Source organism: Pelodiscus sinensis, chromosome 18 (assembly GCF_052426305.1).
Source record: "Pelodiscus sinensis isolate ZL-2025 chromosome 18, ASM5242630v1, whole genome shotgun sequence".
NCBI classification, from domain to species: Eukaryota; Metazoa; Chordata; order Testudines; family Trionychidae; genus Pelodiscus; species Pelodiscus sinensis.
Window position 1 is genome coordinate 31285849 of NC_143069.1, and position 28000 is coordinate 31313848.

The 28000-nt window shown below is 52.6% G+C and overlaps 4 protein-coding genes across 14 annotated transcripts in view; 2 read left to right on the plus strand and 2 right to left on the minus strand.

The window, feature by feature from the left end:
* Positions 1-30: 30 nt before the first annotated feature.
* On the minus strand, positions 31-15993 carry TMEM143 (transmembrane protein 143). 4 transcript variants are annotated; one of them, XM_089770322.1, is made up of 9 exons: positions 10553-15993; positions 6153-8213; positions 5379-5574; positions 4885-4992; positions 3908-4102; positions 3298-3431; positions 2659-2938; positions 1659-1893; positions 31-1287 (listed from the first exon to the last, which is right to left on the minus strand). In XM_089770322.1, the coding sequence occupies exons 2-9, from the start codon at positions 6197-6199 to the stop codon at positions 1112-1114; spliced, it is 1371 nt and encodes a 456-aa protein (XP_089626448.1). In that variant the 5' UTR covers positions 6200-8213; positions 10553-15993; the 3' UTR covers positions 31-1111. The 4 variants fall into 4 exon arrangements, with proteins under 4 accessions (XP_089626448.1, XP_089626450.1, XP_089626449.1 ...); XM_089770324.1 differs by lacking the exon at positions 3908-4102 and having other exon boundaries at positions 10374-15993; XM_089770323.1 differs by lacking the exon at positions 10553-15993 and having other exon boundaries at positions 1659-1848; positions 6153-8198.
* Positions 7236-27955, plus strand: SYNGR4 (synaptogyrin 4). 8 transcript variants are annotated; one of them, XM_025183971.3, is made up of 6 exons: positions 7236-7340; positions 10635-10779; positions 13220-13457; positions 14100-14197; positions 14422-14558; positions 27818-27955. In XM_025183971.3, exons 2-6 carry the CDS (start codon positions 10684-10686, stop codon positions 27837-27839), a joined length of 591 nt encoding a protein of 196 aa, XP_025039756.2. In that variant the 5' UTR covers positions 7236-7340; positions 10635-10683; the 3' UTR covers positions 27840-27955. The 8 variants fall into 8 exon arrangements, with proteins under 8 accessions (XP_025039756.2, XP_025039753.2, XP_025039751.2 ...); XM_025183968.3 differs by lacking the exon at positions 27818-27955 and adding an exon at positions 15948-16085 and having other exon boundaries at positions 7237-7340; XM_075915504.1 differs by lacking the exon at positions 27818-27955 and adding an exon at positions 15948-16085 and having other exon boundaries at positions 7264-7340; positions 10635-10692.
* Positions 17864-24507, minus strand: KDELR1 (KDEL endoplasmic reticulum protein retention receptor 1). Its single transcript, XM_006121794.4, has 5 exons — positions 24279-24507; positions 22925-23025; positions 21986-22144; positions 21555-21807; positions 17864-18702 (listed from the first exon to the last, which is right to left on the minus strand). Exons 1-5 carry the CDS (start codon positions 24367-24369, stop codon positions 18668-18670), a joined length of 639 nt encoding a protein of 212 aa, XP_006121856.1. The 5' UTR covers positions 24370-24507; the 3' UTR covers positions 17864-18667.
* The window catches only part of GRIN2D (glutamate ionotropic receptor NMDA type subunit 2D), a 34198-nt gene continuing 34051 nt past the window's right edge, over positions 27854-28000 (plus strand). Inside the window, exon 1 of the mRNA XM_075915496.2 lies at positions 27854-27991. The gene's annotated coding sequence lies outside the window, so the exon portion shown is untranslated. The remainder of the gene's footprint in view (positions 27992-28000) is intronic.

The window sequence follows — 28000 nt, forward strand, 5'->3', positions numbered from 1 at the left end:
CAAAGACCAGGACTGGTAGGAGGACAGGGATCAAGTCAAGAAACTTCTTTATTGCATGGCAAATACAGTAGAAATTTCCTTGCCCCCACAGTGGCTTTCAGGCAGGGAATAAAGCCAGGCTCCTCAGACTAAGACGTTTTACCATCGCTCAGCAGGGGAGGAACTTGTGCTCCAGGAGGGATCAAAGGACCAGAGCAGGGGGCTGGGAGCCAGGACTCTTGGGTTCTCTCCCCAACTCCAGGGAAAGTTGCTGGCTTGAAGCCTGGCTGGTCCGGAGTCGGCGTGGCCAACCCGCCAGTGGCTCCGTCGGAGGCGTGTTCTGTGCAGCCCTTGCCTGTGGTAACTAAAGTGCTTTCGTGGGGGGGGAGGGAGGGGGGGAAGGGGCCCAGCTTGCTTCCACTCCTGCCCAAAAGGCACCCTCACCAATAAATTAAGGCCAGGCCTGTGAAAATCAGCAACAGAGAAAAACAGGGGAAGAGCCCAGCAAAGCAACTCCTGCCAGCTGGCGGGCGTGGCCCCAAACCAGGGAGATCTGCATGCAGTCTGCCAGCTCGGGCGGGCCACTCCGCCCCTCTCACAGCAAAGCCTAGCTCTTAGAAGCACCAGGTGCGAATCTCTCTGCCACACGCAGCCAGCGCTGGGATCCAGGCATGCCCCAGGGAGGGTTCGGCTGGGTGGCTTCCCGCCAAAGAGAAGGGGGATCCACAGTCCTAACACCTGGGGGGGTGACTGCAATGTGGCCAGAGGCCCCCCCCGCTCGGCTGAATGAGCTTTGAGCCATTGGTGTCAATGGGCTGCCAGCTTCCCAGCATCACTCTTGGCTGGCAAACCCTCCGGGCACCAGGCGGCGCAGAGGGGGTTAACGACCTAGCAATCCAGCCCTGGCAGTCGCTGGATAACAACAGGGCCATGCCAAGCATGGAAGCTGGCGGGACTCCCAGAATGCACCACAACACACTCAGCGTTTGCCCCTCAGTTCTTCTTCCCCCTGGGTGTTGCATGCTCCGTATGGGGCCCCCTTCCAGGGTCGTCCCTGCCCTTTTCCTGGAGAGGCCGCAGCACAGCCAGGAGGAGGGGGCAGCGGTGCCCACACTGCAAAGCGCCAGCGGTGTCAGTGGGACCCAGGAGCTGTGGCAGGATCAGCCCAGTGCTGCCCCACAGGCCCAGCCCCCTCTAGGCTGAGCAGGTGCTGGCAAGCGCGGTCGGCACAGAAGGAGACATCCAAGCCTGAGTGGAGCCGTAGCCATGACTGGACGTGCTCCCGAAGGCCAGCCACCGTCTCTGGGTCTGTGGAGAGAGGGGGGGTGTGGGTCAACCCTGGTGAGAGACCCCCCCAGCTGGGAAACTCCCAGAAACCCCCATCCCCAGGAGACCACACATGGCAGGAGCCGCCCCCCACCCCCCATGGCAGACCCACACCCTACTCTCAGCTCTGCCTGCCAATCCCATGAGTGCATTCCTGGCTGGGGAACCCCCCTCCCTCTGTGAGTCCTGCCCCCTTCCTGCCGCTGAGGGCACCCCCTGCCGGGGAAACCTCATCTCCCAGCCCTGCCCCTCTGCTGAGAGCACCCCCTACCGGGGAGACCCCCATCTCCCATACCTGCCCCCCTGCTGAGAGAGACCCTATCTCCCAGCCCTGTACCCCTGCTGGTCCCTACCTGCAGGACTGTGCAGGGGCTGAGCCGGCAGCCGGCGCAGGAAGCTGTGTGCCAGGATCAGCTCCTTGGCGTGTTCCTCTTGGGCGCGCAGGACCAGGGCGCCCAGCAGCTCCGAGTTGTTGGAGGTGCTGCGGTAATACAGCATGTGCGCCAGTTCCAGGGAGTGGATATTCCGCCGCTGCCCGAACACCTGCGTGGGGAGCATGAGGTAAGGGCGCCTGGGCTCGCTCCACAACTGGGGGAGGGCAAGGGAGACTACTGGTTACAGCCAGGACTCCGGGGTTCTGTCTCCCAGCTCTGGGAGAGAAGGGGATGCAGCACCAAGGCCTGGCAGTTCAGTGGCTCCCATCACCATGATGTTGCGAAGGCTACGACTTGAACAGGGTTCAAAAAAGAGCTGGATAAATGCATGGGGCACAGGTCCATCAATGGCTGTTAGCCAGGCTGGGCAGGGATGGTGTCCCTGGCCTCTGTGTGCCAGAAGCTGGGAATGGGGGACAGGGAAGGGATCACTTGATTCCCTGTTCTGTTCAGTCCCTCTGGGGCACCTGACAATGGCCACTGTGGGCAGACAGGACACTGGGCTAGTTAGACCTTTGGTCTGTCCCAGTGTGGCTCTTCTTATCAGACACTGAAGGGAGCCTTCAACTGCCCCAGAGTCAGGGGGAGGCCCTGTGGTCTTATGGGTAGGGTGCTGGGGCCCTGAGTGTTCTTCCACCTCTAATCATGACCCGCTGGGGGAACCTGTCAACTCAGTTCGGCAATCTGTGCCTCGGTTTCCCCTCTCTGCCTTGTCTATCTAAATTGTGAGCTCTTTGGTGCAGGACCTGTCTCCATGAGAGCATACAGGAACCAGCACCATGGGGTCTGCATGGCACCCATGCAATGGGGGCCCTGATCTCAGCTGGGGAAAGGAGTTGGCACAGTCCTGACCTCACCCGGGGCCCCAATGTCGGTGGGTCGGGAGGCGGTGCAGCCCTGACCTCGCCGGGGCACCTACCTTCCAGGCGCGGAAGGTCATGAAGGCAGCGAAGCAAAGCAGCAGGAAGCTGGTGCCGATCTTGAGGTCAGACAGCACGACCATGCCGACGTTGACGAAGAGGGCCAGCCCACTCACCACCAGCGTGACGTTCAACAGCGTCTTGTAGAACATGGACGTGCGGATCCTCAGGGCTGGAAGCAGCTGCTCCAGTGCCTCCAAGGGGATGTCCTTGAAGCACTTTAACACCAGGTGGGAGTGCCTGGGCCGGGCAGCCACTAGTACCCGCTTGAAATAACGCCTGGTGTGGGGAGGGAAGCACCGTCAGCGGGGTCAGATGTAGGACCAGGCTCCATGGGGCTCAGGCCGAGACCAAAGGCAGGGAAGAGAGGTCATGACCCCAGAAAAATCTCTGAGGCCAGTACTGATTGCTGAGCCGCCCAGTCTGCTCCTGGGGGCACTGAATTCAGCACCAACCATGAAGAGAGAGCACCCCCTACAGAGTCCCTAGCAGGACCCCAGCCCCTAGCACTGCTCCAGAGCACTGGGGCAAATGCTGACTGCCAGGAAGAGCGCCCTCCGCTGAACCTCCCACCCCACTCCCTGCAGCCCAGGATCCCCATGCCCCCAAGTCATTCTACTCCTAGAGATCCCCCTTGCCTTATTGCGGGGGCCCGGGCTGTGCTAAACAGCCCCTTGCGGGGCCCCAACGTGGATTTCACCGGGAGGACTCCCACACGTTGGCCGAGGGCCCAGAACCGGATGTATTCGTATTGATCCAGGTTGACCGAAACCTGGGGAACAAAGGGAAAAAACCCTATGGCCACAGCACACAATAGGATGGGTCCTCGAATGCATCTGCTTCTTGGGAGGGGCTATATGAGGATCCCTTGCTGGGCACAGTGACACGGCTCCTCTGGGATGTTTATCCAGCAATCCCCTGACCTATGTTGAAAAGCAGCCGCTTTCAGGTGAGGTGCAGGCGCTGTTTATACTGGGACCCCTTGCCTGTTGTTGAGATGTAGCCGTTTCTGGGATGGGGAAGAGGGTTTTGTCACTGCACAGCTCAGAGAGGGAAAGGAAGTCCTCTATACCTGATGAGATTGTAGGCAGGCAGGAGGGACTGTCCTGAAGTGGTAACCAAGGGAGAGAGACAGTTCCTGGGGGCAAGAGGCCTGCTGCATTAGTAGCAAGGGCAGCACAAAATTATCTTTTCCCGTGTGTTACACTGGAGCAGTGACGGACTGCCGCTCCCCTCCCCAGGCCGCACCTGGACCTCATCCTGAGGGTGATGCACCATGAGGGCGTAGGCCAGAGCATCCTCTGACAGGCTGTTGAAGTTGGCCTGATCCAGCACCGGTTCTAGCTCAGCCAGGACCTGCCGCTCCTTAGCCAGGCGCTCCGTATCACTCAGGGGCAACTCCGCCAGGGTCTCTCGGTCAGGGTTAATGGGGTCGTAAAGAGCCTGTGGCGAGGGTAACAGGAGGGTACATGTGCGTGGGGCAGAGGTGGGCAAAAGGGCCTCCACGGGTCGGATCTGACCCTCGAAGCAGGGTCTGGGGGCAGGGGAGCGTGCGAAGCCTCCTCCAGCCCTGCCAGGAGCATGTGGCACTTTGAAGCACCGTGTGCTGCTCACAGGGTGTGGGGGGAGAGTGGAAAAGACTTTGCACGCTCCCCCACCACCAGGCCCTGATTGGCCTAGAGGTGGGGGAGCATGCCAAGCCTCTTCCAGGGCATGGGTGCCTAGTGGAAAGGAGGGGCAAAGGGGCTCCCCCACCTCCTAACAATTCATGGTTGCGGGGTGGGGTAGCCCCGCCCCTTCCCGTTTAGGCCCTGCCCCCTCTGAGGTGGCCCCTGGGGAAAAATGATTGCCCACCCCTGGTGTGGGTGTGCCCAGCCCCAAAGATCCCACAGCACCATGGTGAGATGTGGCCAATCCTGGGACAGAGTAAGGGAGCTGTTGATACAGCAATCCTTCCCCTGGCAGAAATGCAACCTCCACTGGGGTGGAGCACTGGGGCTGCTGATAGAGAAAAGCCACAAACGAGCTGTCCCTCCCCTTCCCGAATCCCTGCCCTGCACCCAGCAGCACAAACCCCGTAGGGCTGCCCAGGGGGCCGCACTGACCACCGACGGAGAGCATCCCCCCCCACCCACAGTGTTTTCTTTCGCTAGGTCTCATCCAACCTCCAGCCCGGCTCAGCTCTTTCCGAAGGTAACAGGAGGCGTCTTACAGGGACAACTTACCTGCAAGTGCCCCAGGAGGGAATGGTAGCGGTGCAGGAGGGATAAGTCCACCCGTGCCACAAATGCCAGGAAGGAGGCCTGCTCGGCATCGCTGGAAGAGTGGAACTCCTGGGGGGGGATAGTTAGTGCCATGAGGACTCACCAGAGACCAGCGTCCCTGGATCTCAGAGGTGTGCCTACTCTATACTGTGTGCAAGAGCCATCCCCTGTGCTGCTCGGACCACCTAACTGAGCAGGGGCTGGTTATATTATATGGGACTGCCTCTGGGGCAGTGTATAAAGGGAGACCTCACCCAGGGCTGAGATGCAACCACCTCTGGGGTGGGACTGTTTTACGGGTTGTCTCCGGGGTGGGATCAGAATGACTGGGAGGAGATTGCCCTGCACCCATCCCGCTCCCTGCTGCAGACAGGTGTTTCCCCTCCACATGCCGACACAACCTGACCCTGTGTCACTTTGAGGTGTCCCACTCCCTCTCCAGGAGCCTGCTGTACCTTGAGAAGGGCGCTGACCAGCTGCTTCTTGGAGAAGGGGATGAACCGCTCCCTGTACTGCTCAGCCCACCCCTGGGGCTCTGTAGGCTTCCACATCTTACGGTACACTGCCATCCGGGAGGCGAGGGAGGCTGTGCCGCGGCAGGGCGGCCCTGGCACCCCATTCCCCAGGGCAGTCCAGGCCGCACTCAGCATCCTGCAAGAGAGGCAGACATCAGCAGGACTCAACAAAGCCACCCTAGTCCTGCAGCTACCAGCTCCCGCTCCGCCAACATTTCACTCCTCAGCTAACCTGCCTGTCACGGGGCCCCGTTTATACAGGGATCCCCTTGCAAGGCACTAAAATGCAGCCCCTCTGGGGCCAGGTATGGGGACAGTTTATATGGGGACCCCATGCCCATTGCTCAGATGCAATCCCTTGCTTGCTGAGATGTGGCCTTCTCTGGAGTGAGGTGCAGGTGGGTTATTTGTTCAGGGGTCCCTTGTCCGGGAACCGAGCTGAGACCCAGCAACTCAGTTCACACATGGGCCTAACAAGCAGAGGTCAGATGAAAACAACTTTTAGTGCTCAGCTTGGGGACGAGTGGAACCAGCACCTGCTGAAGGAGACAAGCCCCATGCCCCAGTCACTGTCCCCCACCCACCCTGCTCTGGGTGGAAACCAGCAACCCCCAGAGGGGGAAGACCCCCATGCCCCATTCCCCAACCACCCACCACCGCCCAGCAGCCATATCCATGGCCAGTGCAAGCCTGCTTCTCTGTTGCAGCCACTACCAGGAGTCAGGTCTGGAGAGGCTCTTTAGATTCCTCCATGGCACCATTTAAACCCACTGTCCCAGCAGAGAAAGGCGTGGGGTTGCAGGATTTTAGGAGGAAGACCCCACTGGAGAGTTCAAAGGTCACAAGCCCTGGGCAGGAGTAGCAGAGTTGGCTTGGCTGCTATGTAGGGTTCAAAGGTCACTTGTCACAGGGTAGTAGCAGTAAAAGTGTCTTGGCCACCGTAGCCTTCAAAGGGGCCGCCGTGCAGGGGTCAAAGGTCGCCAGCAGTGGGGCAGCAGCAGCGAGGACGACTGGGCCGCCGTGCAGGGGTCAAAGGTCGCCAGCAGTGGGGCAGCAGCAGGGAGGACGACTGGGCCACCGTGCAGGGGTCAAAGGTCGCCGGCAGTGGGGCAGCAGCGAGGACGACTGGGCCGCCGTGCAGGGGTCAAAGGTCGCCGGCAGTGGGGCAGCGGCAGGGAGGACGACTGGGCCGCCGTGCAGGGGTCAAAGGTCGCCGGCAGTGGGGCAGCGGCAGGGAGGACGACTGGGCCGCCGTGCAGGGGTCAAAGGTCGCCCACGTGCAGTGTCCTCGGTGCACTGGGCTTGGCGGCTGCAGGTGGGTCAGAGGTCACTGGCCTGCAGAGGTCAAAGGTCGTCAGGCGCCCCCCCTCCAGCTTCCTGCCTTGGGAGCTGCTGGCCAGCCCAAACCATGTGGCTCCAGCCCCAGCCAGCCCGAGGCTCGGGCTAAACACGCGCAAATCCCCAGGCGCTAGCAGCAGCCCCCTACCCTTGGGCAGGGCTGTGTTGACATTGAGCATTTGCGCATGCGCAGCAGAGCCTCCTCGCTTTCTCCCTCCCTCTGCCCCGCCCGTCCCTTTCCACGTTGCGCATGCGCCCATTTCTTCCTGCCTCCCAGGCTGCGCGTGCCCTGCTGTTTCCCCTCCCAAATTCTTTTTTCCCGGCAAGCCCGCGCGCCTGATTCGAAAACCCGGCGCGCGCGCTCCTGCCCCGGCCCACCCGCTTCTAACCGGCGTTTCCAACCGCCGCCTCAGCGGCAGAGTTCTAAATAGGGGCGTGGCCGGGCTCTAGCCAATCAGGCGTCGAGCTCCTCCCCTCTTTCTCTCTCTCCCCCCCCCATCAGGGCGGGGAGGGTCTTGAAAGGAAAGGGCGGGAAAAGGGGACTGAGGAGAGACTTTGAGGGGGGTGAGGAGGGAGCTGGGTCTCTGAGGTGGGAGTCTCCCCAAATGCCATGAGACTCCCACTATCATGTCCTCATAATGAAGCCACAGCTGGTGTCCTGCCAAACCCTCATAGTCAAGGGGAGCTGAGGCGGACACAGCTGGGGTCATGCCAATCCCCCAATATCAGGGAGAGCTGAAGGGGGCTCAGCTGAGGTCATGCCAATCCCCCAATATCAGGGAGAGCTGAAGGGGGCTCAGCTGGGGTCATGCCAATCCCCCAATATCAAGGAGAGCTGAAGGGGGCTCAGCTGAGGTCATGCCAATCCCCCAATATCAGGGAGAGCTGAAGGGGGCTCAGCTGAGGTCATGCCAATCCCCCAATATCAGGGAGAGCTGAAGGGGGCTCAGCTGGGGTCATGCCAATCCCCCAATATCAAGGAGAGCTGAAGGGGGCTCAGCTGAGGTCATGCCAATCCCCCAATATCAGGGAGAGCTGAAGGGGGCTCAGCTGAGGTCATGCCAATCCCCCAATATCAGGGAGAGTTGAAGGGGGCTCAGCTGGGGTCATGCCAATCCCCCAATATCAGGGAGAGTTGAAGGGGGCTCAGCTGGGGTCATGCCAATCCCCCAATATCAGGGAGAGTTGAAGGGGGCACCGCTGGGGTCACACCAACCCCCGATGTCAAGAAGAGCTGGGGGGGGGCTCAGCTAAGGTCACAACAACACCCCCCCCCCCAACATCAGGAAGAACTGAAAGGGGCATAAGTGGGATCACGCCTACCTCCATGTCAAGAAGAGCTGATAGGGCACAGCTGGTGTCATGCCAACTCATAGACAGTTCGAGGTCACATAGCTGGGATTACGGTGTCATGCCAGTCCCCTCAATGTCACAGAGCTGAGGGGTATACAGCCAGGGTCATGTCCACCCTCCTACTATCAGAAAGAGCTGGGTGGTGAGAGGGGGCACAGCCAGGGTCATGCCAATGCCTCTCATGTCAAAGAGCTGGGCTGGGATTTGAGGGGATACATAGGGCATAGCTAGGGTCATAACAATACTGCCACAGTCAGATTTGGAGCTGGGATGATGGCAATCCCCTTGCATCAAAGGGTATACCTCTTTGTGAGAGAGAGCATGATATGATGGGGGAACAACTGGGGTCACACCAATCCTGCCTCTGCCAGAAAAATTAGGGTGTACAGCCATAGTCACACGAGAGTCACGCTAACACCACAGCAGCCAGGAAGGTGTCAGAGAGCAGAGCCAGGGTTATGCCAATCCCACCACAATCAGGAAGAGCCTAGAAGTTAGAGGGTCAGAAGCAGGGCTGGGGGTCTCACCCCAATCATAGCAGCAAAGAGACCTATGATGGTAGGAGACAAAACTGGGATCATGCTAACTCTGATGCAGTCAGGGGGACAGGTCAGAGGGCACAGCTGGGCTGATATCATTGCAGCCCCAGTCAGAGATAACAAGGTTGTTGGGCTCAAAGGATGGTAGTCACAACAACCCTGCAATCTTAGGGTGCGTCTATACAGCAGCGCTTAACTCACAATAAGCTACACGAATTCAGCTATACTTCAATTGCGTAGCTTATTTCTAAATAGCTTATTTCAAAATTGGGAGCATCTACACAGCACTTATTTCGAAACAGAGCACTCTTCCTCCAACTTCCCTTACTGTTTGTACAATGAGGGTTACAGGATTCAGAGTAAGAAGTTCTCCAGCTTGACAGTATTTCAACATTATTTCGAAATAACTGTTTGCTGTGTAGACGCGGACTAAATAATGTTGCTATGTAGACATACCCTTTAGGTGCAGCAAGGTATGAGGGCTCAGATAGCAAAGACAGGGTCATGCCAAGCCTGCAGCTGTCAGGAATGATGGCAACATGAGAGACTAGCGGTATATCTACACTCCGTCATGTCCAAGGAACGCGTTTGCTCTTCCATATTTTTTTGTGGAAGAGCTAATGTGCTCTTTCAGGGAGCACTGTATACCTCATTCCATGAGGAATAAGGGCTCCTCCAAAGAGGAGGCTTTTCTGCCATTTGGCCCCATCTACAAGCCTCATCTGGAAAAGCAATCGGAAAAACTATGCAAATTGCGGAACACAATTTGCGTAGCTTTTTCCAAAAAAACCTATAGTGTAGACCTAGCCTCAAGGGAAGAGTCAGAATTATTCTTGCTGCTGGAGGGTCCCACTATCCACATCCTCACCATGGTTAGGGACAGCAGGAATCAAAGGGTGTGTCTACACAGCAGGGCTTGACTCGAAATACGCTACGCAAATTGAGCTACATCAATTGCGTACCTTATTTCAAAATTGGGAGCATCTACACAGCACTTATTTTGAAATAAAGCACTCTTCTTCTGACTTCCCTTATTTCTCATACATTTTGGCTACATCTACATTGGCCCCTTTTCCAGAAGGGGCATGTTAATTTCAGCGATCGTAATAGGGAAATCCGCGGGGGATTTAAATATCCCCCGCGGCATTTAAATAAAAATGTCCGCCACTTTTTTCCGGCTTTTAGAAAAGCCGGAAAAAAGCGGCGGACATTTTTATTTAAATGCCGCGGGGGATATTTAAATCCCCCGCGGATTTCCCTATTACGATCGCTGAAATTAACATGCCCCTTCTGGAAAAGGGGCCAATGTAGACATAGCCTGAGGGTTACAGTAGTCAGAGTAAGAAGTACTCCAGCTTGACATTATTTCGAAATAACTGCCTGCTGTGTAGAAGCAGACTAAGTTATTTTGAAATAATGTTGCTGCATAGACATACCAAAAGAGTGTCAGCCCTGTCATATTCCAGGATATTCATCTGGGAGGGTGTCCATGGCTGGGAAGGATCAAACAGTAGAACTGGGTTCAGGCAAACTCTGGCATGGTCCAGAATGGTGGGATGTGTCCAGCACAAACAGTTACCTGGTTGCCAGGGGTCAAAGGGCAGAACCAGGGTCAAATTCTTCCCCTTTGACTCATGATACCTGGCTGGGTGGCTTACAGGACAAAGTGAATGTCATGCTTATTCTACAGTATAGACTGGGATACCTCCTGCCAAATTCCCTGCAGCCAGGCAGGGTTAGCCAGAAGTAGGAGAGCGGAGAGCTGGTGTTACATGAATTCCATGGCAGTAAATTAGGAGCATTCTGCTGAAAATAAGAAGGGGAAGCATTATTAGGATCCAGCTCTTGGCCCTTCTTCATGTGTGATTGAGAACTAAAGATTACCTAGCAATGGGACCACCAGACACCTCTTCTTGCTATCCATCACCACTTCTAACCTCTTGTCTGTTTTCTTGCCTCCCTCTAGCACTCTGAAGGTCCATCTTCACCCTGAGGCAGGATAAGAAGACAGCAGGATGAGAAGGGTGAGATCCAGTTTGCAGGAGCTCTCAGAAAACAATGTGTTCCAGTTCCTGAAGAAACCTCAGACCATTGCTAGGATCCTAGCTGGGGTGAGAAACCAACAGAAAAAGGCCACCTCACACTAAATCCTCCAAGTCCCATGATGGCGATGTAGCCTCACAATCAACACTGGCTTAACCCTTGACAAAATGTGCCCTGATAATTAATTATGAACATGTATAGTAGTGATCAAAAAGGCCCCAGTTAGGATTTGGTCCCATTGTGCTCAGTGCTGTGCAAACTCAGAAAGAGTCCTTGGAGAGCTTGCAAACTGAAGTCCTCCATTCCCAGGGCATATGGATGGATGGACACAGCACACCCCTGCCTACATCCCCCTCTCATAGTATTGCCAATTCTGTATGAAGCCAGGGGGCCTGAAAATATAAAACATCCCTAAGTAATAAATGTATTGAACATCAGAGTTTACTTCAAGCTTTGGGCAAAGCACCTGCCCTCTTCATATTTCACCCAATCCAGGCCTGTCTGTAAAAAGGGACATGATTTCAGGTGTCCTGACGCTGACCTGCTAGGTAACCCTATTCCCACTCTGTACCTCAGTTTTTGTATCTGTGAAATGGAGATAATACTGACTTCCTTTGTAAAGTGCTTTGAGAGTGACTGGTGAAAAGTGCTAGCTAGGAGCTGCTTATTCTTTTCTTTCACTGTTCATTGGCTAGTAATTAATTCATATATTCATATTATGTTTTGCTTGCTGGCTGGGATGTAAGTATTCTGATATGTGCCCAGGTCCCGCCATCATTATTATCAGCGTTCAGGTCGCAGAACACAGCATAAACTTCTTGTGGCAGGGCTGTTTTAAATGGACAACAAGCAGGACTATAGCCCCTATCTATTGGATACTGATATGCGGTCACACACAGCCTAGAACTGAACTCAGATGTACTGAGTCAGATCTATGGTTGCCCTAACCCCAAGAGCAACCTCTCATGAGAGCAAAGCCTATTCTTTATTGCTACAGCAGAGTGGGAGGCCAGAGTTCAGGCATCCCCAGAAATTCCAGAGCTACAAACAGAAAGTGTCCAAGGATTTCTCTGCCCAAACTGATAAATAATCTTTTATCAGAACCCATTGCTGCAAGGCACCAAGCAATTTCAGCAACCGTTAAAGTAAACTGGAGTCATATAATCATAGAAATGCAGGTCTGGAAGGGACCTTGAGAGATCACCTAGTCCAACCCCCTGCACAGAGGCAGGACCAAATAAACCTACACCATTTCTGACAGCAGGGTCGCATTATGACTTTCGTGGGCCCTAGGCACTTTTGCCTTTGTGGGCCCCTTCCTCCATAAAAAAAAATATTAAAAATTATTTTTGATATAACTTTAAATACTTCAACATTTTATTTTTTTCTGTTTTAGGCAAAATTTAATAGATTTTCCTGGGCCCTAAAAGTTTCATTTTTTTCTGATGTGAGAAAAAGATTAAAACATTTTCTTCTACCCTAAAAGCTCACTTTTTTTCTTTTGATTTTAAAAGAAATTAAAACATTTTCGTGGGCCCCTAAAAGTATCGTGGGCCCTAGGCACTGTGCCTAATGGATAAGTCGGCCCTGCCTGACAGGTGTTTGTTCAATATAGATGATTATGATGGTCCCTTCTGGCCTTATAGTCTATGAGTCTATAATCTGTTCTTAAAAACCTGTAATGATGGGGATTCCACAGCCTCCTTTCAAAGCCAATTCCAGAGCTTAACCTCCTTTAGAGTTAGAACATTTTTCCTAATATCTAACCTAAATCTCCCCTTGTTGCAGATTAAGCCGATTACTTCTTTCCTACCTTCAGTAGATGTGGAGAACAACTGATCACAGCCTTCTTTATAACAGCCCTTAATATATTTGCAGGCTATTCTCAGGTTCCCCATCAGGCTTCTTTTCTCTAGAGTAAATATGCCTAGTTTGTTTGCCTTTCTTCCTAGGTCAGGTTTCCTAAAATTTTGATAATTTTTGTTGCTCTCTATTATTTGTATTGTGGTGGTGCTTAGGAGTCCCAGCCACAGACTGAGACTCCCATGGTCTAGGTCAGGGGTGGGGAACCTAAGGCCCGGGGGCTCGCCTGAATCCAGCTCCCGGGATTCCCCCTTCCCAGCACTGGGTAGCCCACAGGACTGGAGCACACAAAATCTAGTAGCCTGGGCCCCACTAGGCTCTGATATGCAAGTGGAATGTGGGGAGTCTTTCTTCTTCTCAGTTGGGGGTCAGGATCTAGGTGCTGTACAAACAGCACTTGCCCCATACTGCTTAACTGCTCAACTCTTCATTTTATTGTGTATGTTACAGAATAACACAGTTCAGGATTGGGGTCCCATTGTGCAGAGTACTGAGCAAATAGAGACAATCCCTGCCTCAAATATCCTACATTCAGAGAAGAGCTGGCAGGACAATCATACTACTCACCAGTCGCCTCAGCCCTAGACAATTCCAGTGGTGTATCTATGTACATGTGGTTAACTCTTTCACTCTTTGCCACTCCAGCTCTTCTCGCTGATCATATTTGCCTCCCTTGTGACCGACGGCTACCAGAACCTGACAGCTTCATCCCAGCTGCGCTGCGTGCTGAATGACAATGGGGTGGCCTGTGGCTATGCCATCACAGCTGGGATCTTGGCATTCCTACAGTCCTTCCTCTTCCTGGCCTTCGATGCTTACGACAGCATCATCATTAGCCACAAAGTCAAATCTGTCATCCTGAGTGTGGACCTGACCTTCTCCAGTAAGTAATTACTCCCACAAATCCAAATGTCGTTCTATAGGGTTGATCACCATCTTAGCACACAGGCAAGCCTCTTTTCACTCATGCACTTTCAGTCCTTCTCACTTTGGCCAGAGCCAAAAGGCTAAAAATCTTGCCATTAAGATATCTTGTCTGCTGTCCCATTGGTCTGTCATCACTCTTTTCCAGTACCACATTAGATCAACTATCAATTAAGCACGGTATCCCCTCCACAGATATTTTCAATCAGAAAAGCAGCCTGCTTAAAGCAAGTACCTTTACCACCAGATCTGAGCAAAGGTGCACTATCTCTGGCTCCCCAATCAGGCTAATGATCCAGTGTTAAGCTGCATCTGCCCATAGCTACCTGCGGTACTGGATCATACCAATAGTTCCTGAATAGCACTTTTTCATCAGTAGATCTCAAAGTTCTTTACAAGGAGGGGAAAATAGCATCACCCCCATTTTACAGATAGGGAAACCGTGGCACTGGGCGGTGAAGTGATTTACCCTTACTAAGCCAAGAATTAAACCCAGAGTCTCCTGAATTCCAGTCCAAGGGAGTCCAGTGTTCCATCTACCTTGGTATTCTGTCTCCTTCCAAAGTCTCAGAAGACAAAAGACCCCTTCTTACATCCACAGTTGTCCTGTGTTGTTCATCAGAAATAAAAATACCCACCAGCTTCTCAAGCAGCTTATTCCCTGGAGCAGGAAGTGTCACTGAGTTTCCCATTAGCTCAGTAAGTACAATAACCACTTGGGAGTATTGTATGATGTTTTTCAGTTGCTTTATTCTTTAAAATGCAGTCCTGTTATCTCAGTCATGCTGGAAGTGTGCCTCAGACAAATAGGAACACTCACCATTTGCTTTTGCATGGACCTTTGACAGCTCCATTCCCACCGCACCATAACTCCCCCTACACACTGTTTGCATTGCTCATAATCTTGCTCCCTGTCTTTCCAGTCATCTGGTCATGCATATGGTTCGTTGGCTTCTGTTTCCTGGCCAATCAATGGAACAGGTCTACTCACCACTACCTGCTGGGAAGCAGCTCGGCCCGCGCCAGCATCGCCTTTGCTTTCTTCTCTGTCCCCTGCTGGGTAAGAAATTCTCACTTCTCTTTCTCTGCTTTAGTCCTTTCCAAAGTGAATACACCCTATTGATCCAGCAATCATAGCAAAGGCCCTGCTGTGCTGCCTTGTAAGAAAAAAGTTTCACTACTGGGAGGGAAGTAAAGGAGATTTCTCCTCTTAACTGAGACAAAATTGGCCCTTTCTGGGAACCTGCAATAACTTCAAAATGAAAGGGGGGTATAGGGGTGCTACTGGGATCCCCTTCTAGTTCTCTCCACTGCAGCAGGGGGCTCCTTTTTTCTGATCACTTAACATGGAGGTAGCACTTATTTTCAAAGCAATTAATCCTTTTAAACCAATATGGGGAAACCAAGGCAAGAGTTTCTGCCTCCTTTGCTGGCAAGACGTGTTTAATCCAATAGTCCACGCAAATCCTATCCATAGCTGTGACTTCCCACCCAGAACTGACAGAATTCCTCATTTTATTTCATACTGACACCACGCCCCTTCATGTTTTGCAAGACTACCTCTGCCTTGAGAGGTTCCAAAAAGAAAGTCTGATGCCTTTGTCTTTAAGGGGAGCATCAGTTGCTGAGTGCCTCTTGGGATCAGACCCTTAACAGATCATCGGCAGATGGGTGACTCATAATTTCCTCAACACTGCTGACCTAGTCTTTTGCTGTCAGAAGGGGCCTTCTCACAAGATCTGTTACAGACCTTCCCTATCTCAGTCAATCATGAATGGGCACCAAATTAACTGAGTGATTCAGGATTCTGCCATCCATAGGTGGAGATATTCCAGAGCAGGAAGTGGGAGATTCTGATGCCAAAAAGAAGGGGGACTTCTTTAGAAAAGCTTAATTGACCAGTTTACAAATTGAGGGCCAGATTCTTAGCTTCAGTAAATCAATTGTTACTCTAATGAAGTAACAGCTACACAGATTTGCACCACAAGGGTTTCTAGCCCTTCTAGTCTGAGAACCTGTGTTCACTGCTAAATTAATCTGAGTGTTTCCCCTAATTTAAGTCCCATGCACACACAATAACCCCTGAGTGTGGGGTGGTGCTCCTGGTCCAAGGTATGGCACAGGCAAAAACTCTAGGAAGCCCAGGTCATCCGCTTTTTCCATGACCTCTTTACAGTGTGGAGGCAATCTAGGTCTACTCAAGTGCTGCTTGTCTTACCCACAGTTCTCCCCTTGTGCCCAGAAAGGACAGACAAGTTCTCCTGTAATTAATTCGAAAGAATAAAGAGCAGATTAGCTTACTGCAGTGCTCAGAAGCACCAGATATGCCCCCCAAGGTCCTAATTTGAACATTGCTAATATATGCAGTAGGGCTATACCCTAAGAGTAAAGGGAGATGCTTGGACTAAGAATGACATGTGTGATAGGTCTCCCTGTCTCTGCCTTGCAGGTGTATCTGGGCTACCAAGCCCTGTGGGGCCTGTGGGCTGAGCCCCCCATTCCCTACAAACAGTCCTTGGACGAAGGTGCTGTGGCCCTGACCACGCTCTCTTCTGTCACCACCACCTCCATCCCCAACAGCATGGATTATCACAGCCCCACTGATGGTAGCGGTGCCAGCTCCACCCCCTTCCCGCAGACTCCCATAGGAAACCGGCTCACTTTCATGAATGACAATTAGAGATCTATTTTTTTTCCCCTGCAGTAAATAAAGAGAGGCTTTTTCTTTCTCAACCAGAACCTGAGTGGCTTAATTCAAATCATAAGACAAGAGGGAGGGAGACTTGATACACAATGCAGTGTTGAGATGAAAGCCAGCAATCACGGGTATCAAACTCATTGGGTGCAAAAGGACAAATTACATATATAATTACAGCCCTAAATCCAGGACTCCATTCCCCTGCCACGCTACTGATACCAACTGGAAGTTTGCAAAAGTGGAGGGTAGAATGTATCTAAATTAGTTACAGTTCTTTATCGTCCTATTTGGTGACAATAAAGAGAGAGATATCAACCCCTTAGAGGTCAGTGGTATATCTGCCCTCTTCCTTTCCCCATCCCACTCTCTCTTCCTATCATTGTGGCTCTGCTGTTCTTCTTGCTGCATTTCCTTCCCTACACCATCTCCTTCTGCAGTAACACCATTTCATTGACAAAGTGGCATTCAAATCAACACATCAATGAGATGCAGAAGCGAGGAGTTTACATGTCTCCAAGCAGTAATTTCAGGCTGTCTGCAGACTCAAGTAGGTAGCGCTGCTTTGATTTAACCTCAGTTCCCAAGGGGGTTTTCTTCACAACCAGAAGGGTTGCGGAAACGTACTTTTAAACAACATGGGAAAAACTGAGATTCTGCATCATCTGAATGTGGCACAAGGACTGTCAACTTATTTGAAACCTCTGGAACAGGATTTACTTTATGTGGGCTGAACAGAAATAAGTGATCTTTGAAGAGCTCAGAATTAGTGCTGAACAAAAAACAGTTTCTATTACTACAATTTCCATTTTTCAGCAGAAAAAGATAAATCAGAAGCTGAAATATTTCAGTTCAAATAGGCTACTGTAATGTTTCACAGGAGTTGTAATTTGGATGCCATTCTGCACAATAAGCGAGGCTCCCTGGTTGTAGCTATGCATCTCCCATGATTTATAACCATCTCTCCACTTGCTGAAAGGAAGTGGTACTTCATGGGAAATGAAAATCAGCTGGGAAGCCCAGCCCGTAGAGGAGACTAGAAATATTGAGGCACCTGAACTACCATTCCCATGAGGTACTACAGCAGCATGTCCATATGAACGGTCATAGTGGGTCAGACCAATAGTCCATCTAGCCCAGTATCCTGTCTTTGACCTTGGTCAATAGCAGAACTTCAGGGAGAGCATACAGAAGAGAGATGCAGCCTGTCTCTCATCTCGCATTCTGGCAATCAAAGCTTTCAAGTCGCCTCAAACACAGTGTGTCCCTTACCATCTTGGCTAATACTAGTGATGGACCTATCCCCCATGAACTTATCAATTTTTTTAAAAACAGTCATACCTTTGACCATCACAACATCACATAGTAATGCATTCCACAGGTTAATTGTGTTGTGTGAAAAATCAAATCCAAATTAAAATATTTCAGGTTTGAGACGTTCATTTTTGGATGAAATAATTCAAAATCACCTGTGGAAAAAAGCAGACCTTTTCTGTCAAAAAATTCTTTCATCAAAGCCCTACATTTCCATGAAAAAAAGTTCTAATAGCAAACATTAAATGGCACACAGCAAAACCACATTTGAGACAGGAAGTGATGGGGAGCCCTATATCCAATTGAAAGTGTCAGAGGAATAGAGGGGAAACAAAGAGGTGACCACACACAGAAAGGAAAACAAAGCAGGTTTCTCTTTTATTGAATTTTTTTCCCCAAAAAAGGCACTACGTTGATTTTTTATTAAGAAAAAAAAAAGAAAATTGTTTTCTTCTGTTTATTTAAAGTGAACAAGGAATTAACCATCAATTATGTACAAAACAAGGAAATTTACAGAATTTAGTGTGTCACATCCTCTTCACCAATAAAAAAGGAATAAACTGAGAGACAGATTCAATTCCCACCTCAAAATGAAAAAAAAATGGATTTTTATCAAAAGGAACCAGAAGCTGTTTAAATGCCTCCCCCTGTGGTGTGAAACAATGCTCCCACCCTACACCTCGAACACAGAGCACCCCAAAAAACCTGGCCTTCATCTGAGCAGACAATGACAAAAACCACGCTGCAGGCACCAAAGACCTCAGCAAACCTGTCTGGCTATACAAGCAAGGGATCAGCCGAAAGGGAAGAGAGAAGCTCGTTTAAAATGTCCTCGGCTGTTTGGGAAGAGGGAGAAAAAGAAGAGAAGGGGCAGGAGAAATGGGACTGGGTGTTTTCAAAAGGCAAAAAAATCCCACAGACTCTGAAACCCAGAGAACCATCTTTGCCAAAAAAAGGCATCAGCTGTTTCCTACCAAATCGCCATGGTCTCTTGCTCAAGTGCTAGCGTTTCCAGGTGACAGTAAATATAGGAGAGCTCAGCTTGACTTGTAGTTGGTCCAGTTGGTCAAAAAACAGAGTCAAACGGTATGTGTCTGTCGTCTGCATGTGCACAGGCTTCCTTCTAGGGGCTGACAGAGGGCAGCGGGAGCAGGATGCCACTATGCTGGCAAACTTAACTTCTTACCTTTTAGAACTGTGGGAGGAAGGATTTCAGTATTTATGCCATTCATCTCACAGCATATTATACCAGTAGTCTCCAATCTTTTTGAACACGAGATCACATTTTAAATTTAAGTGCAATCCAAGATCTCCCTCAAATATAAATACCCTTGCACTGCCTCCTTCCCGCCCCTTCCCCAAGGCCCCACCCTTACTCACTTCATCCTCCTTCTCTTGCCCATCCTCACTCACTTTCATCAGGCTGGGGCAGAGGGTTGGGGTGCAGGCTCTGCTCTTGGATTAAGGGATCTGGAGTGTGCAAGGGGCTCTGAGCTGCTCTTGGGGCAGGCAGTTGGGATGTAGGAAGGGGTCCTAGGTGCAGGCTCTGGGAAGGCGTGTGGATGCAGGGGTACTCGGGGCAAGGACAAGGGCTTGGGGTGCAGGAGGGGATTCATGACGAGTAGGATTTTGGATATGGGCCTCAGCTGAGCACTGCTGCTAGCTCCTGGTTGGCTCCTGCTGTGAGGCTAAGGCAGTCTCGCCTCTGCTCTGGCCCTGGACCACTCCCTAAAGCAGCCAGCAAACTCCCTCCCAAGTCCTGTTGTGCCCCTTCTCTGCTCTGTGGAGAAAGGATATGGAGTGGGAGAGGGGGCACCCTGACATCAGCAGCCTTCCTCTCCCTCCCCTGCTCTGCACAGAAAACAAGAGGCTTCCAGAGGGAGGGGCAGCTCCAAGGCAAAGGGCAGGAGATGAGCAGCATTGGGGGGAGGGGCAGCTGAAGTGCTGACACTTGATAGACTCTTGGCCAAACCAGTCAGGATCCCCTGTCAGAGGCACCAAGATCTACCAGCAGATCCTGATCTACTGGTTGGTGACCACTGAATAATACCTTTGCATGCCATTGAGGCGCAACCCCCTCTGGGATAGGGATGTGATAAGCAAATGCTTATTGGATAGTCAACAGGCTAGTCAACTAGTCACCCCCCCCGCCCCCAGTTGCCTCTATCAGAAAGAAGCAGCAAGGGTGGGGAAGAGGAGGGGATACTTCAAAGCAGCAGTGCCATGTGAAGCCTGGGGCCAGACCCTGGGCTCTGTGCGGCGCTGCCGCTTTGAAATGCCGTATGCAGCCCAGGACCAGCTGGGGTGTCCCAAGGCTGCATGCGGCGTTTCAAAGCAGCAGCGCTGCATGGAGCCTAGGATCACCGGAGGAGTCCCCAGCTGACATCGGGCTCCACAGGGCACTGCTGTTTCGAAATGCCACAACAAGCCTGACACTGGGCTCCCTGCAGTGTTTTAAAGCTGCAGGGCTTCGCAGAACCTGGAGTCAGTGAGGGATTCCCCAGCTGATCCCAGGCTCCACTAGATGATTTCGCCTTTGAAATGTAGCAACAGCCCTAGGACTGCTGCTACACTTCAAAGGCGAAGGCGCCCTATCAACTAATCGAATAATCGATGCAATATGTATCGACTATTCAATTAGTCAATTACTCGCAATTTAACATCCCTACTCTGGGGTGAGACACAGCAGCTGCTTGTACAAGGAGCTGTTACTCAACATTGAGATGCAGCCACTTCTGCTATTTATCAGCTCATAGCCATGCTAAAAATGTATGACAAGGAAGAACAGAGACCAAATACCAAGTCTTGAATTTTAGGCACAGTGTGACACTATTGCAAAAAAAGCAAACATGATTCTAGGATGCATTAACAGGTGTGTTGTGAGCAAGACACTAGAAGTCATTCTTCCGCTCTACTCTGCACTGATTAGGCCTCAGTTGGAAGAGTGTGTCCAGTTCTGGGCACCACATTTCAAGAAAGATGTGGAGAAATTGAAGAAGATCCAGAGAAGAGCAACAAGAATGATTAAAGATGTAGAGAACATGACCTATGAAAAAAGACTGAAAAAAATTGGCTTGTTTAGTTTGGAAAAGAGAAGACTGAGAGGGGACAGGATAGTGGTTTTGAGGTATCTAAAAGGATGTCACAAGGAGGAGGGAGAAAAATTGTTCTTCCTGGCCTCTGAGGATAGAACAAGAAGCAATGGGCTTAAACTGCAGCAAGGGAGGTTTAGGTTGGACATTAGGAAAAAGTTCCTAACTTTCAGGGTGGTTAAACACTGGAATAAGTTGCCTAGGGAGGTTGTGGAATCTCCATCTCTGGAGATATTTAAGAGTAGGTTAGAAAAATGTCTATCAGGGATGGTCTAGACAGTACTGGGTCCTGCCATGAGAGCAGGGGACTGGACTCGATGACCTCTCGAGGTCCCTTCCAGTCCTAGTATTCTATGATTCTAAACAAGGGCCTGATTCTTAGAAGTGCTGAACACACTCAGCTCCCATCGACCTTGGAGCAGCCAACCCTTCTGACAAAACCCAGCTACTTCATCGGATGGATTTTGACTTCTAACTTTAGGCAACAGCATTTGACAGAGCTGGATGGTGCGGCAGGCAGGCACAGCAGGGACACCAGGGTCATGAGATAAAATCACCCCAGTGCATGGATTTGCCAACTTGACGTTCACAGTAAAGCCCCACAGGGCCTTTGACAACCATGCTAGGTCTATGTCATACAACTTGCTGATTACCAGCATCACCCCTAACAGCGTAGGTCCTTTGACCCTAGCTGTCCATACATGATCAGCATGGGAGTAGGGTGAGCTGATTTCCAGAAGAGTTAACTGGGATACAGTAAAGGGAAGTGACATGTATTCTCTCTAGACCATATAGTGAATCAGTGTCAGAATCCAGGAGTTCTGCCTGCCACCTGCCCTCTGTAACCACTACACCCCACTCCCCTCCAAGAGCAAGGACAGAACCCAGCAGTCCTGGCTCCCAGCCCCTCCTGCTCTAACCCACGAGACCCTTCACCCTAATCTGTGGTACTCACCTTTTGTGATGTAGAGGTAGAAGAAGTCACAGTAGAGGATGGTCTGCACCAGCCCAGCCACTATGGCAATCAGGTCAAAAAAGCCCTCCTGCTGGTAGCGCCAGATCCAGTTAAAGAGGTAGAGGGTGCGGTAGATGCCCAGGGCGAAGAGATAGTGGCTGGTGATGGTCTCCGCCTCCCCCGTCTTGCTCACCATGAACAGCTGCGGCAAGATGGCCACCGACTCCAGGTAGATGGAGAATGTCCAGAGGATCTTAGGACCCGGGTGGCAACGGGGAGAACTAGTTAAAATTCATGCCGGAGTCCATGAGATTTCCCCCACACCAGGCTCTAGGCGGGGAGACAACCTCCCTCTCTGCCCACCCCCAAACTAACCAAGTCCTACCCAAATGGCCTGGTGGTGCCCCCCAAAGGTCTGGGGCCACTGTTACCTCCAGCGGAGTGAAGTCATGGTTCACCAGGAAGGCCAGCACAGCGGTGGGCACCACGAGGAACTCCACACGGAAGGTGTCATGGTTCCCATCATATGTGGCTTTGAACTTGCTGTAGATCAGCCAAACTGTGGCATAGGAGCAGGCGATGTACACCATCTAGAGACAGAGGTGGAGTTAGATGTCAGCCAACCCTCCCCCACTGCTTTCCATGAGCAATGAGGTTGCAGTCACAGAAAAGAGCCTGTACTAACCTAGCTCAAGGCAGCCCCCACACCTAGGTGCCATGACATAGGCTGTCCACTTCCAGCACCATCACTCATCACTGTGACATAGCCCCTCTGAGGTCGGCCATGGGGGCTGGTGGTTATACGGGGATCCTTAGATGGGGTTGAGGAACTGGTTATATAGGGATCCCGTGCCCGATGTAGAGATGGAGCCCCTCTGGAGACATGGGGGCTTGTTATACAGGAGCCTCTCACCCACTGCTTACATACAAACACTCTGCGGTGGGACACCTTGTCTGGATATACAGGGTCTCCCTGTATAGGGGAACACAGGGGCTAATTATATGGGAACCCCCTCACTTGATATGGAGATGCGGCCCATCTAGTATGGGGTATAGAGGCTAGTTATACAGGGGATCCCTTGCCCAGTATTGAGATGTGTCCCCTCTGGAGTGGGACATGGGAGCGAGGTATATGGGACCCCGCACCTGGTGCAGAGATGCAGCCCTTCTGCAGCGGGGTTCAGGGGCTGGTGAAAATGCACATGACAACTCTATTCAAGATTTTAGCCGGGGATGACAATGAACAAGCCATGCAACTGAGTCCCAGGGGAGAGTGGGCAGCAGTGGAGGAGGAGTGTGTGAGAGGGGATCTGGGAATTGGGGAACAGGTGGCGGGAGAGGGGCCAGGGAGCCCTCGGGCACAGCATTACCTTCATGGAGGTGTTGTAGAGGGAGATGAAGTTGGTGACCAGGTCCAGGTAGCGGGTGGTGAACACAACAGCAAAGAGAATCTGGCTCTTTCCAGAGATCCCTGCCCCCGGGGGAAGAGAGACAGGACATGTAGTGGGGATCAGGGGGACAACTGGGGGCTGTGCAACAGGAGTGAGGGGCACCTGCGAAGCTGGGGGGGGGAATTGAGCCCACAGCTGGTCTTTAAGGGGGACTCTGTAGATGCAGAGTGAGGCACACCAGGCCTACTGTATCCAGGGCCTTTCCCACCTTCCCTGCCCGCAGCGTGCTCAGCAGTCTGGGGAAGCTGCCAACTCCAGCCCGGGGCTGCCTCAACAAATCAGGCCTCCGGCTTCAGTCCCTTGCAGCCCCCTGCTCTATGTGTGTGTGTTGGGAAGAGGGGTGCCTGAGGGCCTGTGCCCCAGATATTCCAACAGAGATGATAGGGGGAGCGTAACAAATCAACCCCCCAAAACTCCCCCAAAGCCACTGGCCACAGAATGACCCAATCACTGGGGCTTTAGACACCCCCTTTCCGAAGCTCCACAACATCCCACAAAGGAGGGCATAACCTCTCAAACTTCTCCGAAAGGCAGCTCCTCAAGTGAGGAAACCCTTTTCCTCCCCCTCCCAAGCCCTCCGCTCTCCAACACTCTGTATGTACAAGACTTCATGCCCCTCACAAAGGGGTCTCCAAAATTCAGAAGAGAATATTCCCACCCCACCTCAAAAATACACGGGGGTGCCCTGGACCTCGCAAAGTAAAATGGCCTATTCCCCTTCACGGGGGGTGTCCGCTCCCCCAAAATGAAGTGTAATCCCCAAATCTCGCCACACTCCCCTTTACTTCTCCAAATAAATCGAGCTCAAGGCCTATCCCAAAAGGAAGGGGTTTGCTGGCAGGCTGAGGCCCCCAATTTACTTATACACTCCATGCACCCATATAATTTAGGGGGCACATTGTTTCCCAGAATCACCTTCACGTACCAGCGCCGCCCAAATCAAGCAGACCCTCTATTTTGGCTGTCTCTCCCGCTCCTCCGCAAAATAATCGGCAGAAAGCAAACTTGAGGGATGACAAAGCCGCTGGAAAATGGGTGGACTGAGAACCCCAGGAACCCCCACAATGCCTGTGACGGAGGGATGCCTGGGGAGCCCACGCACCCCAACATTTTCCCTTTATTACACGGAAGTCGGAGAACCACCCTGCTCCGGCCAAAGGCCGGTCTGAGTCAGCAAGTACCCCCCCCAAAGGCCCTGGGTTAGTTTCCCGTGGGACACCCGGAAGCGTAGTTTGGGGGTGCAGAGGTGCGGTAAAAGGGGTCCCTTCCTTACCCGCACAGGACCTCGACTTCCAGATCTTCAGCAAGAGGATGATAATTGCCAAGAGGTGGGAAATGTCCCCCAGGAATCGGAAGATGTTCATGGCTGTCGGGGCAGGGCGGTGGAGGGGGCGCCGAGGTTTTTTTGGGGGGGAGGGGCACCCCTTACTGTCTGGGTAGGCCCCGGCCGGAGTGTATGTGGGACTGGGGAAACAAGGCCCGAGCTGCTCGAGAAGGAGGAGCAAAGCAAATCCCCTCCCACCCACGGGGCTGGGCTGAGAGCCGGGAGAGAAATGACAACGTGTCCTGCTCCTCCACGAGCCGGGGAGAGAACCCAGGGGTCCTGGCGCCCTGTGTTCCAACCAACAGACCCCACTCCCTTAGCAGAGCTAGGGAGCGAACCCAAGTGCTCCCCACTCACTTCCCAGAGCTGAAGAACCCAGGACTGCTGACTCCCAGATTCAGAAACAAAGCAGAATGATTTTAGTGGCACCCCATTGCTCCCTACATTTGCTGTCACCCAAGTCGTCCTTCTGCTTGCAAGAATCCTCCCCCTCTGAGCTCCATACAGGACCTCCAGAGCAAACGGATTTTTAGAGGTCCTCCCCAGCCCCTGCTCTCAGCTCAGGGACACCTTACTTACCTGCCCCCCAAATCTCAACCCCAACCAAATACTCAGTGACTTCACCTTAATAATCACTACTGCCCCAATGTCTCAGGACAGTGCTAGTACTGCACAGAGTGAGGTGGGGGTTCAGCCGGGGGCGCAGTACTTCAGGGAACAGGGCAAGAGTCAGTTGGGGCGCTGTGTCCCCTATAGTCAGTGCTGACTTCGGTGCCCCAGGGCAGCACTAGGAGGCGCTGTGCTTACAGAGTTACTACATTTCTGATAAGATGAGCATGTCAGAGCCAGAACTCAGGAGTCCTGGCTCTGGGTGGGAAATGGGGTCTGGTGGTTGGAGAATCAGCTCTGTGACCCCTCCTCCATCCATTCAGGAGCAGTAATAACACTCCCTCCTTCCCCCAGGTTTCCCCAAGAGAATGGGTTCGTGCCCTATGGGCCTCTAGGCCCCACTCCCAAACAACCCCCTGGGTATTAGCCCAGCTGGGTATTAGCCCAAATAACAGAACCAGGGGGAGGGCAATTCTTCCAGGCTGAGGTGCAGCATCAGGGGGAGGAGGACCTAGCTAACAGGGAGCAGGGGAGTTGGGGGTTGCCCCCAGGCTCCAACTTCACTGGATGTCCTGGCACAGAGGCTGGTGCCACTCAAAGATCTCCATCCTGTGCCTGGCAGGGGACCCGGCTTGGCAGTGCCCAGTAGAAGCTGTGTGTGTTTGGAGGGGGGGCGAGCTGCCAGGTCACCCTGCCCCTCTAGCAGCTAGTTCAGGAAGTGGCTGGAATGATGTGCAGGCCAGGGCTGGGGAGAGATGGAGGAGAAATTATCTTAATCCCCTGCTTTACCCACTAGACCCAAGCCCAGAGGTAGAACATGGGAATCCTGGCTCCCAACCCCTCTCTTTCCACGGACCCCTCGCCCAGCACTGAGACATGGCTCCCTCCAGGAGAAGGGGGGGCTACAGAGGCTGTTTATACAGGAACACCTCACCAGGTCTGAGACATTGACCCCTCTGGATGGGGGCATGGGGGCTGGTTGTTTATATAGAGACCTCCTTACCCAGGTCTGCAACGCAGCCCCTCTGGGGAGGGCACGGGGGTGTGTAACAGCTGCACACAATGTTTAGGATAGGCAGAGAAAGAGCATCCTGCCTCAAAAGCAGGCTGCTGCAGAAGATTTAGAGGTGGCTGCCCAGAGTCCTGGGACCTGGCATGGCCCAGACCTCAGGGTCTGCTGAAGGGAAAAGGCCCTTTAGCCCACCTATGATTCTCAGTTCATGTAGCCATACCCCTTCTGGCCAGAAGGGGGCAGCACTAGCACAGGAACCAGCATAGCCAGCCTGAGCCCTGGGCAAACTCCAGGCACTGGTTTGTACAAACCCAGAGAGGGTGTTTTTGTCCCATTACCTGGGGATGGAACCCCAGCATCCTACCTTCCAATCCTAGCATGTGCCATAGAGCCAGGCAACAGATTATAGACAAGCCATAGGGCAGGGTTTCCCACTCTCTCCACTAGGCCCCACTCCCCACCCAGAGTTAGTGATAGACCCCAGCAGTCCTGGCTCCCAGCACTGTCCTCATAAGCATGGCTCCATGTGCCTCACGTGCTGCCCAGCAGCTGGGGGCCCTGGAGGACTGGAAGACAGTGAGGAAGGTGGGTGGGGGCACCTCTGGCTCGCAAAGTGAGAAAGCAGCTGGTGCTGGGGGGGAGCCGGCATGGGCGTGGGTGGGTGCTATTCCCCTCACGCTGCCAGGGTCGAGCAGCTGGCGCTCCGCAGCAGTCACACTCCCCTGTTTGCTAACTATGCTGGTTAATTGCTTTCCGATCCACATGAGGCGAATGGTAAGCAGGACAGCCAGCCTGCTGGGGGGAGGTGGGAGGGGCTAGGAGCCAAGGCTCCTAGGTTCTCTTCTCAGCTCGGGGAGGGGAGTGGGATCTAGTGGTCAGAGCAGTGGGGACTAGAAGCCAGCACTCCTGGGGGCTTGTGAGAGGAAATCCATTGATATTTCTAAAAGGCCTCAGATGGATGCTTAGAAAAAGCTGTAGATAGATTAATAGCTCTGTTCCAGTTATAGCTTTTTTACAATGCAGCTGCCTCTGGTGGGATGCGGGGGCTATTTATATTGAGACCCTCGCCCAGTGCTAAAACTTGGTCATGGCTGGGGTGAGATGCAGGGGCCAGTTAATGTGGACTTCTCATCTGGTGCTGAGATGAGGCCTTTTTGAGGTTAGGCACAGGTGCTGGTTATATGGGAACCCTTCACCTGGTACTGAAATGCAGCCCCTCAAGGGTGGAACATGGGTGTAACAACTCACAGGAACATCTGGGGCAGGAGATGAAGTTCCCCATTGAAATGTCAGGGAATTTATGGGACTGGTCCAGGACACCTGGTTTCACAGCACAACTTTGGAAAGAAAAAGCCGAGGAACAAGGGACGAGCCTGACACCACCTGTAACAAAGGCCCCTGGGGCTGGGTGAGCAGGGGTCATGGGTCCAGAGCGTGGAGCCATGTGTGGAATGAGTTCCCCTCCCTCATCATTCCTGGAGCCTCCTGGGGGGAAGGGGTTTAAAGATATGGCTCATGGGCTTTTGGGGCCATGGAGCATCAGGAATTTCAGGGGCCCAATGTGGGGCACCAGCAGCTCACCACCACCTCTCAGCAGGGTCAGATCAGCCCCCTTCCAAGAACATCCCAGCTGTCCTAGGTCCTTCCCCACTGTCTCCTTCACCTAGGCCCTCCCAGAGCCAAGGAGAGAACCCAGGTGTTCAGTGTCCCCCCCTCGCTCTAACCACTAGACCCTAATCCCCTGCAGGAGCAGGGCTGGAACTGATCAGCTCTCTCATCACACCCAGCTGGTGCTCTGCCGTTATATTTTCTATCGGCCGAGTCTATTTTTTCCTCCTTTCTTCCTCCTTCCCCTTGTTCTCTACAGAAAGCGTGAGCGTCACGAATAGGGGACGGGGCCTTTGTTCCTGTGAGCTGCCTTGCTCCCTGCTGCTCCTAACCAGCCCCAGTCGCAATCCAACGCGGCTTCCATCATCGTGCCTGCTCCAGCGGAGTGTGTGGGACCAGCCGGACAGCACCAAGAGGAGACAGCTGGACTGAGGTGCTAGGG